This window comes from Panthera pardus, unplaced genomic scaffold (assembly GCF_024362965.1).
Source record: "Panthera pardus isolate Hobbes unplaced genomic scaffold, ASM2436296v1 HiC_scaffold_3, whole genome shotgun sequence".
In the NCBI taxonomy this organism is placed as follows: domain Eukaryota; kingdom Metazoa; phylum Chordata; class Mammalia; order Carnivora; family Felidae; genus Panthera; species Panthera pardus.
In genome coordinates this window covers 32,326,037-32,336,719 of record NW_026526876.1, presented here as the reverse complement: position 1 = coordinate 32,336,719, position 10,683 = coordinate 32,326,037, and the positions used below count along the sequence as shown (strand labels likewise).

General features: G+C 52.9%; 1 protein-coding gene and 1 long non-coding RNA gene across 3 annotated transcripts; one reads left to right on the top strand and one right to left on the bottom strand.

Annotated features, from left to right (window-relative positions):
• Positions 1-293: 293 nt before the first annotated feature.
• On the top strand, positions 294-8,563 carry TMEM106A (transmembrane protein 106A). 2 transcript variants are annotated; one of them, XM_019435347.2, is made up of 8 exons: positions 294-837; positions 1,671-1,897; positions 2,418-2,481; positions 3,520-3,673; positions 4,186-4,326; positions 4,431-4,474; positions 4,988-5,041; positions 8,076-8,563. In XM_019435347.2, exons 2-8 carry the CDS (start codon positions 1,687-1,689, stop codon positions 8,101-8,103), a joined length of 696 nt encoding a protein of 231 aa, XP_019290892.2. In that variant the 5' UTR covers positions 294-837; positions 1,671-1,686; the 3' UTR covers positions 8,104-8,563. The 2 variants fall into 2 exon arrangements, with proteins under 2 accessions (XP_019290892.2, XP_019290891.2); XM_019435346.2 differs by lacking the exon at positions 8,076-8,563 and adding an exon at positions 5,385-6,893.
• LOC109258514 (uncharacterized) lies at positions 8,062-9,933 on the bottom strand. Its single transcript, XR_008418786.1, has 3 exons — positions 9,525-9,933; positions 8,995-9,053; positions 8,062-8,260 (listed from the first exon to the last, which is right to left on the bottom strand). It is a non-coding gene; the product is annotated as an uncharacterized LOC109258514 (long non-coding RNA).
• Between the last annotated feature and the right edge of the window lie 750 nt (positions 9,934-10,683).

Below are 10,683 nucleotides of genomic sequence, written 5' to 3'. Positions count from 1 at the left end.
GAGGCTGAGCTGCAGGGTGCGTGTAATTAATTGGGTTGATATCGGGCGAGACCTGTTCTGACCTCCTGAGTCATACTGTAGGGGTGCAGGAGGACCTTGGAGTCCAGTCGTCCGTCCAGTTGTACATAACCGCTTAAAAAATGGTGGAATAAACGTTCTTTGAAAGGCCTACCTGGACTGACTGGTACTTGCGAAAGCAGCGTCCGAGATGCGTGGCGATCTTTGAAGAGCTGAGCGCCTCTCTGGCAGCTGAGTAGGGAGGGGGCGGGCCCCTGCGGGGTGGGGCGGGCCTGGAGGAGCTGGGGCGGAGCCTCCCCAAGCACGGAGTCAAAGCCTGGGGTTAGCCCCTGGGCTCCCGCACTTTCGATTCTGCTTGCATCGGTTGCTGACGTCCGGGGGTGGGGTAAGGCGCTCCTAGACCCTCCTTCTTTTCTATCCCTTTGGGAGGCAAGGGTCGAGGAACCTTGTGTGTCTCCTAGCCTCACGCAGGCACTCGCGGGTAACAGGCTCGACTAACGGCCTCGGTGTCTGGCGGGACTTGAAATTCTCCTTCAATGAAGTCCCAGCTTCTGCGCTCCCCAGCTCGGGCCCCTGGCTGAGCCCCGGAATAGGGCAGGAAGCGGCTTAGCCCTCTGAGGAGGCCGGTGTCGCTGCTCCGTCCTCCCTCCAACGTGGCCTGTTCGCTCCCCCAGGCCTCTGCTGAAGGGGGCCACTAGCCTGGCCAGACCCAGCCGTGGCCTCTCTGGTCACCCTACCCTACAAGCCCTTCTCTCCAAAGACCATTCCAGAAATCTCACTCTTGGCTGACAGGAGCCCTGGATCCCAGACCTGAACCAGGTGAGGCTCTCTTTGATTTTTAGCCCAGTAAGGTCTGTACGCAGCTCACCTTGCCCACTCATTCTGACACCACTCCTGAGCCTTTGGAGAAGAATCTGGATTGTTAGCCTGTACCATTCCTTAGTGAAGTATCCTTCACTATCAGCCCTGACCAGTGCTCCCACTCTTCCCCTGACATTCTTTCCTATCTCACAGAAAGCAGTGAGGAAGAGGTTTCTGTTCCCTTCCAGGCTATTTTAAGGTTCTTAGCCGCACCTGTGACCAGTCTAACCTTCTTTCTCTTATTTCAAAGAATCCCTGCCTTCCTATTAAGCCAGCACCTGCCACGGCTCAGGAATGGAAGCTTTCCTTCCACGCCCAGGCTGGGAGATCTCAGGCATTTCTTCCCGGGTGTTCTAGACAACTCTTGAGAGTCCTCTTGTTGCAGAGGGTGAAGGGACTCTGGACTGCTGCCTCCCTCCACCACACCCCCACCCCCAGCCCTGTCCACTTCCTTCTCTTGAAGAGAATGACAGCTCAGCAACTTTCCCAGAAAAACAATAAGTGCTCTGCCATTCACTTCTGGAAATCTCTTCTAGTGAAATAACTTCTGCTTTTCTCGTCCCTCTTGCAGGTAGATTGAGCTCCCCTGCAGTAATGAAAGGAAACACACTGCGATTTCTGATGGGAGAGTCCCATGTAACTGCTCAGTTTTCCATCTCCTAGTTTCCTTGGGCTGGAGCTTGCTGACATTGTGATGGCAGTCCTTGCCAATCCTGAGAACCCAAAACCAGAGTTACATCCAGTGTCCGTGCTAACAAGTTTAGCAGTGAATTCTGTTCTTTTCTTATTAGTGAAAACTCCCCCTGAATGATGGGTGAGACATTCTCCCAGTTGGGTTCTCGGGAGGATGAGAACAAATCGATCCTGCCCCCCAGCCCAGCCATTGGCAACAAAGCTGCCTGCTACTCCAGCATCCGAAGCAGCAAGTCTTTCTGTTCCTGCATGCCTCGTGAAGGAACTGCTGGTGCCAGCTTTGTGACTTGTCCCACCTGCCAGGGCAGTGGGGAGATCCCAAGAGGTGAGTGGCCCGAGGCTTTGGAAATCGCCTGGAATCCAGAAAAAAAGCTCTTAGCAGCCAGCTGGGCAGGCCCCCCTGAGCCTCCTTGAATGGGGTTGGGTCTCCCAGCTCTTGGTCCCCCAGTTGCAGCTGGGCCAACAAGGAGCTAACTCTCCCTGGGCTCACTGCAGAGACACCCCCCACCCCTCCTGACCTGGTTGTTCTCCCCAGCCCAGGGGTCTCTGGCCTCCCCACTCCCTGAGCAACACTGTGCCTTAGGATTCAGGAAGTTAACAAATGACCTCTCCAAAGAAGCTAGGCTTTTCTCATTTGCTGATGTCTTACAGAAATTCACACCTGCTAATGAAAAGCTCGCTTCTATTCTGAGCTACCCTCCCTGCCCTGTGTTCCCAGTTCTGTGGGGCAGAGGTGGCATGCTTCTGACCCTACTCTGTGGGGTGTAGGGGTGCATCCGGGAGGCAAGCACAGGAAACATTTGTCATGAATACTTCCTGGCCCTCTCTCTTCTTTCTCTCTACAGAGCTAGAGAAGCAGCTAGTGGCGCTCATCCCCTATGGGGACCAGAGGCTGAAGCCCAGGCACACGTAAGCCCCTCTTCTCCCCTCAGTTCCACAGGACGTCACCCCTGGGGGCTGTTCTCTTTGTCTCCTCCATTGTGTCTCCCCCTGCGATTTTTCTCCGTTGGTTCTCCCCAAGAAAGCCTCACTGGGTTCATACGTACTAGCTGCATTTCCAGAGATTTTCCTGGTTTAAGAAGACGGGCATAGCAGATGCCACCTGAGGGTGGCCCTGAAAGGAGTGGCCCTGGCTGCAATTTGGGGAAATTATTTTTCCTAAGAACCTCCCTTGCTGTGGCAGTTCAGAGCTGCTTGGTCTCTTCCTGGCTGAGATGGAAAACTAGCTGCTCCCTGTTCTGAGATGCTTCAGAACCTCAGAGGCAGCCCTGAGTTTCACTGGGGGTGTTATAACCCTGTTTGTCATCTGGGTCTATTTGGCAGGAGTCCCTGCAACCTCTTCCCAAGTTCCTCAGCTTCAGTCTGGGAGCCACCACCCTGCCCTCCCCAACCACTGTACCAGAATCTGAATCTAGCAGTGCCCCTCATAAGACACTAATAAGGTGCTGTCTCTTTAATGCATATCTCAGTTTTGAATCAGATGGACAGATGATATCCTGTTCTGAATTTTCATATTGAGATTCACATCCATGTGGATGTTTCTTCCAGTGATGATAGCTAGCATTTGTTGAGTTTTGTTAAGTGTCAGGACCTTGCATTAACAAATTCTGTGAGGTAGGTACACTTCTCTCCATTTTACAGACAAGGAAACTGAGGCTTCGGGAGGTTAAGTAGCTTGCTTAGAGTTACTGGGCCAGTGGGTACAGAGAGCTGGGAATGGAAGTCAGGTCACTTGCCTCCCAATCCTGTGCTCTGACTCACTTTGGGGCACATCCAAACCTGGGCTGGTCCTCCACATCTGGGTGGGGGGTAAATTTACGGTTATGAGGGGGCTAGTGCAGGGGAGAGCCTTGTATATGGAGAGGAGTGTCTGAACAGCTCCCTGCTCAAGTTTCCTTGGTGTTCAGACCACTCCACTCCTCTTTCCCGGATCCTGCCTTCCCACAGGAAGCTCTTCGTGTTCCTGGCAGTGCTCACCTGCCTTGTGACTTCCTCCCTCATCATCTTTTTCCTGTTTCCCCGGCCCATCTCCGTGCAGCCTGCAGGCCTCAACTCCTCCACAGTGGCCTTTGATGTGACTGATATCAACCTCAACATAACGGTGGGTGGGTGGATGCCTGCACCCCTGGGCTCAACCCCGCCTTGCCAGCAGCTCTTCTCTATAGCCCTTATCTGGGGTTACAATCTTGGGCACAGGTTGCCAGGAATTTTATGGCACCCAGGGGGTGTGGAGGGCTGGGGAGAAGCAGGGGCAACCATGAGCCCCATAACAGATTGTGTAGGATTGGGACTGTACACAGTGAGGGGTCAGAATCGGGACCAGAGGAAAAAAACACAGGGTGCAGTCAGGGGGCATACCTGAGACTCCCGGGGGGGGGGGGGGGGGGGGGGGGGCGGCAAAACTGAAGAGAAAAGCCTCGCAGGGTGAGACTAGATCCTGTGCCAGCTTAATGTCTTCCAGTGACCCTTTGCCAGTAAGAGCTCTTCCAAGGGGCTCCTGGCATGTGGTGGGAGTGAAGCTCAGCCAGGCCTGGTGGTTTTGGAAGCTATTTGACATCTCCTTTCTAAGGATGGTCTCCCTCTCACTTCCCTTTTCCTTCTCTTTCTCCTCAGAATATCTTAAACATCTCCAATAGTAACTACTACCCCATCACCGTGACCCAGCTGACCATCGAGGTTCTGCACCTGTCCCTCGTGGTGGGGCAGGTCTCCAACAGCCTCCTCCTACACATCGGCCCTTTGGCCAGTGAACAGGTGACTCCCTCCCCTTGGACAGCCCTGCCCACAGGTGTATGGACACTGGTGGTGGGAAGGGGCAGCTGGGATTGGGGCTTACCCTATGCCCATTTGGTTGACAGATGTTTTATGCAGTGGCCAACAAGATAGGGGATGAAAACACCTAGTAAGTATCCCTTGATCTCTTCTCCCTTAGCCTCTTTCCTGGTTGGAAACCCGGTTTTCATCCCTACCAGATTTCCTGATGGCTTAGCAAACCCTGCAGCCAGCACTTGGCCTTCACTCTCATGACCAAGACTGCAATGTGAGGGGGCTCAGGGTCCCCAGCCTCTGCCTGTTTAGACCTAGGTTGGAATGAAAACAGGCCAGAATTTGGTTAATTCTTACAATATGTGACCTTGAGTTTTTCCGCCTGAATCGCTGAGGAAGATGAATGTCCTTGTTTTCTGTTGGTGGAGGGGCTAGCACATACCTGGGCCAGGCCTGTGGGGCCTGGGGGAATGATATTGCAGCAAGGGTGACATTCTCACCTTAGGCTGAGGGAGGGAGAAAGAGTGGGAGTGGCATTTGGGACCCCTGATGGAAAAGAGCCCAGGAGGCAAGGATACTGGGACCTGCAGGTCTCCTCTGAGCCGACAGGCTGCTCAGTGTGAAATGTCCCTTGTTCTTTCTCTCTCAGCAAAATCTGTTCCTGGATGGAAATCAAAGTCCACCATGTACTTTTGCACATCCAGTAAGTAGGGCTTGGAGCCCTGGTGTCCCCTCTCCTACTTCCGACCCCAGTCTCCCCTCTGCTCCACCTTGTGGGACGAGTCATCCAAAGCTAACTCCCTGGATCTTTGTTGGCTCATGGGAATAGCCCCTTCCCTATATCCCACCTTGCTTATAAGCCATTGATGTGAAGCCACAGGGCTATCTGGACTACAGGTGGGACAACTATCCCAGGCGCCTTGGCAGAGTGGGGAACAGAAGGAAGAGGGTGGGGTGTCTGAGGGATCCTCACCTCCCGAGACGGCAGAGCAGGTCCAGAGCTTTCTTCCTCCCAGACACAGCCACAAAGCCTACTTCCTCTCTAGGGGCACCCTGACCTGCTCCTGCCTGAGCCATTCAGAGCAGCTAGTCTTCCAGAGCTATGAATATGTGGACTGCCGGGGAAACGCGTCGGTGCCCCACTTGCTGGTCCCTCACCCGACGTGACCTGTCTGCTGCCCCCAAACTCCAGGCCGCCGCCAGCCTGGGCTGGATCTCCCAGTGCCTAAGTGACTTTGCCAAAGGAAAAGCCCCGCTTTATTATACCTCCCCCGCCACACATACCCCCTCAGCACAGGAAGCTCTCTGTGGAAGTTAACTTTACAGACGTGCGCACACGCATCCCCTGATGTCCACAAAAAAAGAAGTTTGGTTCTTCTAGGGGTTTTCCCCTTGGTCTGTCTTGAGGAAAGTCTGACCTGATGTTCTTCAGAGCTGCTGTAGCGTCCCTGGAGTGGCACCTGCCCTTTCGGTGCTGAGCACCTTGGTTGCCTAACTTCTCTAGAGCTGGCCTTCCTCCTGCCTGAATGAGGAAAGCTTTAATTTTATCTGGGTCTTAAAACATGGATCTTTTTTCAAGTTCTCCACCCAGGGATGGGATTGGGACTTGAGGGACATCCGTGCTGTCTCATGCCTCCCTGCTTTGGTCATGTGACAAAGTGATGGTGATGGTCTGCTTCTCTCCTGGTAACTTGTCCCCTCACAGCAAGATTGGCTAAGGCCCTTTGACCCTGCATCCTCCCTGGTTAAAGACTGTTCCTGTTCCTAGGAAGACAGAGCCGTTCTCTGGCTAAAGCTCTTCCTGCCACAAAATAGTTTTATTATTCTCGCCACAGCCGGAGCCAAAGTAGTAGGGGAGGAGAGGGAGGCACCCCCTCTGCCTAAGAAAAATGGAGATGAAACCAGAATCATCTGATAAGTTGTTTATTGAAGGAAAGCTTCTGGCTGGTGGTGAGGCAACAATCCTGAGTCCATGTGGGGACACAGGTAGGTCAAATGGTGGTCCCAGCTGCTATCCCATGAAAGCCTGCAGAGGTGAAGCTGTCGCGATTCTCAAGATTCCGCAAGCTGCTGGGCTCTGCAGCATCCCTGGCTTAGTACCAGGTCCCGTCCTGCGCACCCAGAGTCCTCTGCTTTCCTTCAGGAATTGACAGTATGGAGCTGGATACCAGTAGGGACTGGTCTTGACCTCTCCTCTTTGCTGTCGCTCAGATGAAGCTAAGTCCCAGATAACCCAATTTCCCACTGGGCTCCAGGTGGAGGCGGTTTGTTTTGTAGCTGAGCCAGAATGGTAATTGCTCCCTAAAGGCGGCTGTGGTTTTCCTCAGGGAGATGAATTTAGGTGCTGGGGAAAGTGAATGTGAAGCTGGATGGCTGGAGAGGGGGAAGTGTCACAGCACCTGGCTAGTTGGCTGGGGGGGGGGGGGGAGTCAAGAAGGTGCCAGCAGGAGCACAGAAGTCCAGAAAGGCCAGGCCAGAGCTTCTGCTGTATGTACGTTGCCGAATGTGTAGAGTTTATATTGTATTCAATAAACTGTACTTGACAGTGTTAAAAAGTCTCCTGTAAGTGGGCAGGGAACTGGTGTACACTCCCAGCCTGTTTCTTAGTGTCCGGGTGGGCGTCGAGCTCTCTTCCCCAGGCCCTGAGCTCCTCTGATAACATGTACGGCTTTTCTGGCTTCTGAGAGATTGCTCCCAGGAGCTCGCTCTCTGCCTTTCTCTCATTGTTTGTCTATTAAGCTCCCTCCCTACTTTAAATTTTTTTTTTCTATGTTTATTTCTGAGACAGAGCATGCGTGGGGGAGGGGCAAAGAGAGCGTGAGACACAGAATCTGAAGCAGGCTCCAGGCTGTGAGCTGTTAGCACAGAGCCCGATGCGGGGCTCAAACTCACAAACCGTGGGATCATGACCTGAGCTGAAGTCAGTCGCTCAACCGACTGAGCCACCCAGGCGCCCCAACTCCCTCCCTACTTTAATATTCCTGTTCTGTGTCCCCTTCCCCCCTCCCCAGCTGCCCCCACTCAGGAAACACTGCACTGAGGGGCTCCTTCAGCCTGACCCACAGGCGATGCTGTGTGGGCTACAGTGAAGGGCTCCAGGCATCCCCTCACCAGTCCAAGGCGGAAAAGGGGGCAGCCTAGGGGGTCCCGGGTGCCAGCTTCAGGAAGTGGTAAGAGGGCTGCCTGAGGTCTTCAGAGCCTTTTGACTGCCTCTGCCACACACGGAAGGAAGAGGCCTATGGGGTTTTGTGGGTGAGTCCCGCCTCCCCTTCCCAAGGTCAGGTGTCCTGTGCTTGAGGCTACAGCCCCCCTTACTCTGAGCTCTTTTCCACCCCTGCCTCCCATCATGCAACCACTCAGTGCCCACTAAGGGCCCAGCACTGGGGGGGCCCTTCCTGACACCTCTAATGCTGCCCCAGGCTTGCTGTGGTGTGATGCAACCCCTCCTTCCCCAGCCGTATCTCAGTAAGCATTGGCCAGGGGGTAGGGGTGATGGCTCCCGCTAGCATCCTAAACCTAAAGCCCCCCCAAAGACCTATCCTTGCTAAACAAGGGTTAGCAGTGGAGCTATATAGACTTGAGAGGGCCAAGACCAAGTTCCCCCAATGGCTTTGCCTACAGAAGCATGGAATTGCCGCCTTTCTTCTCCCACCCAGTCCGTCCCCTTCATGGGTCCTCATGCCCCTGTCCCTTCATCCCAGTCTCACAGAGCTGACCAATCTCTTGATTCTTTTCAGGAGGCCATCACATTTTATTCCCAGCTAGCCTCCTCTTCTAGAGTGGATCAGGAGGAGCCTTCGGAGTGGAGATGCTGCCAGGGATGAAAAAGTGTGGGGCTCCTCATCTGGGTTATTTTTTTGCTGATGGCCGGTAGGGGTGGGGGTCTATCTCTGGATCACCATTGCTGTGTGTAATTCGTTGACTGGGAAGAGGGAGAGACAGGAGGCAAAGCAAGTTAGTTAACAGTTTCTGGGCCTGCTGATTCCTGAACATTGTATCAAGCCCTTTGAGGCCAGAGGATTCAAAGTAAAATGGAGCAGCCCAGTCCTCATCCTAAAAGGGCTAGAGCATCAGGGTCTCTCATCCTTTGCACCTGTGTCAGAAACTCACTTTCCAAAGCCTGTACTGTTTTGTGTCCTCATCAAGAGTGACCGCCCTGGGTTTGAAGGCCTGCACTGAGCCAGGTTCTAAAGTAAACGCTTTTGATGCCTTCTCTTTTAATTGCCACATTCAGTGGTCCTGATGCCTCTATTAAGGAAGTGGTATTATCATTCTCATTTTCTGGATGGGGCCGATGAGGGACTGGCGATCCTGAGACTCCCAGCCTCTGGCTTCATGTCTTGCCTTCCTCCTGCTCCAGCTGCCTCTGCCCGGATCAGCACTTAAAACAATAGATTGTCAATCCCTCCATTTATGTTTAGTGTTGAGCAACAGGCCTTCCTTGGACATTTTTGTGAAGGCAACAAATGGAGGAATGGACCATCCAGAAGTGACTATATAATTGCATATCAAGACTTTATATAATTGACTTTATAAAATATAAATAATTGCAGCCCCTTCCACCAAGGAAGCTTCTCTAGGATTCCATCCACACTTACACACATACACACTCTCAGACACACAGCCAGAGTCTACCTGTCTTTCACACTGTCTCACCGTGAATCGTGAGTGCTCAGTATATTTATCTGGATTAGATTGGAATGATTTCCTGAAACCTAATGATGAAACAAAGCACAAGTTACTCATCTGACAGTTTCTGCAAATGGATCATGGCAGAGCTGGGCCCTTTACTATGTGTCTGGCGGGGGTGGGGTGGGGGCAGGTGGCAGCCCTTACCTAGGGCAAGGCACCCACTGAGCCCACCCAGAAAATTCCCAACTGGGAGGCTGTGCTGGGATTCCCTGTTCCAGCCCTCTCAGGGCACACTATACTGCTGTTAAGCCTACAACTCAGATCCCACCCTCTGACCACCCTCACCCTGGAGGAGGGGTCCAACTTCTCAACCACCCTCTGCAAAAGACAGCAGCCTCCTTCGCAGCCCCAGAGTGATGCAACGGTACCCACAGGAAGAGATCCTCAAGTAAAGGCCAAAGGTACTGGGGAGAGTCTGACACAGTGGAGGACAGATGTGGATTCTGGACTATAGGGCACTCTCTCCTCACCACCTCCCTTCCCAGGCATCTCACCAGGGTTTTGAAGGAATTTGTTAAAGTTGGATTGCCCTGACAATTGATGGGCTCCCACTGAGCTAAGCTGGGGACCTGGCCTTTGGGAATCCTGCGGAATGTGCGCGGAGGTGCACTGAGTGAGAGAGTCTTGGGCATTCTGTGGCCTTGGCGACGGTGGTGGCTGTGGCGGCGGCGGCGGAGGCAGGATCTGGGACTGTTCTGCGAGCTGTGGCTGCCGGGGCAGCTGTGCTCCGACTGGGGTCCCCTGCGGCTGTGGCTGCGCTGGTGGAGGCCCCAATGGCCACTGCTGCTCTTGCTGAGACTCCACAGGTGGCTGGGTTTTTTCCTCAGACTGGCGTTCCTCCTGTTGGAGTTCCTTCAGTTCCTGGCAAGAACCACCCCCCCCCACCCCCCCCAGCTAGTGGCATCCTCCTCCCTCCTCATTCATTCATCACCCATCTGCCAGAGACACCGCGGAGAGCCAGGCAATGGAGGAAAGGAGAAACAGATGTGGCAGGAAGGTCTCTATTCCAGGGAGTGGGAAGCTAGTCTATCTCCCTTCACCCACCACAACACCGAGAACTATTTCTTTGGTGACTGTGTCCCCTGGCACAGCGCTGGCCCAGGAAACAGCAGCCTCTCAGCACCCACCTCCCAGCTCCGGAGCTATGCACTGAGAACAGTTTTCAGTGCAGGAGAACAAAGGATACTTTCTTGCAAACACTTTGAAACAGCACTGTCCAATTGAAATATAATGCATGCCACAAGTAATTTAAACTCTTCTAGTAACCACATAAAAAAGTAAGAAATAGGTGATGCTAATTTTAATATATTTTGGTTAACCCAGTACGTCCAAAACATGTAATCAGCATGAAAATATTAATATTAATGAGATTGCTTATATTCTTTGTTTCTGTACTAAGTCTGCAAAACCCACCATGTATTTTATATGTAATAGTACCTCTTAATTCAGACACTAGAGTTTGATCGAAACTAATTGCTTTATATTTAGATTTCATAAAATGTATAGTTGAAAAAGATTTATGGGGCACCTGGATGGCTCAGTCCATTAAGTGTCTGACTTCAACTCAGGTCATGATCTCATGGTTCCTGAGTTCCAGCCCTGCATGGGGCTCTCTGCTGGCAGCATAAAGCCTGATTGGGAATCTCTGTCTCC

What these genes read in the sequence shown, in the direction of transcription:
- TMEM106A (XM_019435346.2), top strand. Translation starts at nt 1,687, where the DNA reads ATGATGGGTGAGACATTCTCCCAGTTGGGTTCTCGGGAGGATGAGAAC. An exon ending in AGGCTGAAGCCCAGGCACAC is followed by an intron (nt 2,482 to 3,519) that starts GTAAGCCCCTCT and finishes GCCTTCCCACAG; the next exon opens with GAAGCTCTTCGTGTTCCTGG. An exon ending in ATATCAACCTCAACATAACG is followed by an intron (nt 3,674 to 4,185) that starts GTGGGTGGGTGG and finishes CTTTCTCCTCAG; the next exon opens with AATATCTTAAACATCTCCAA.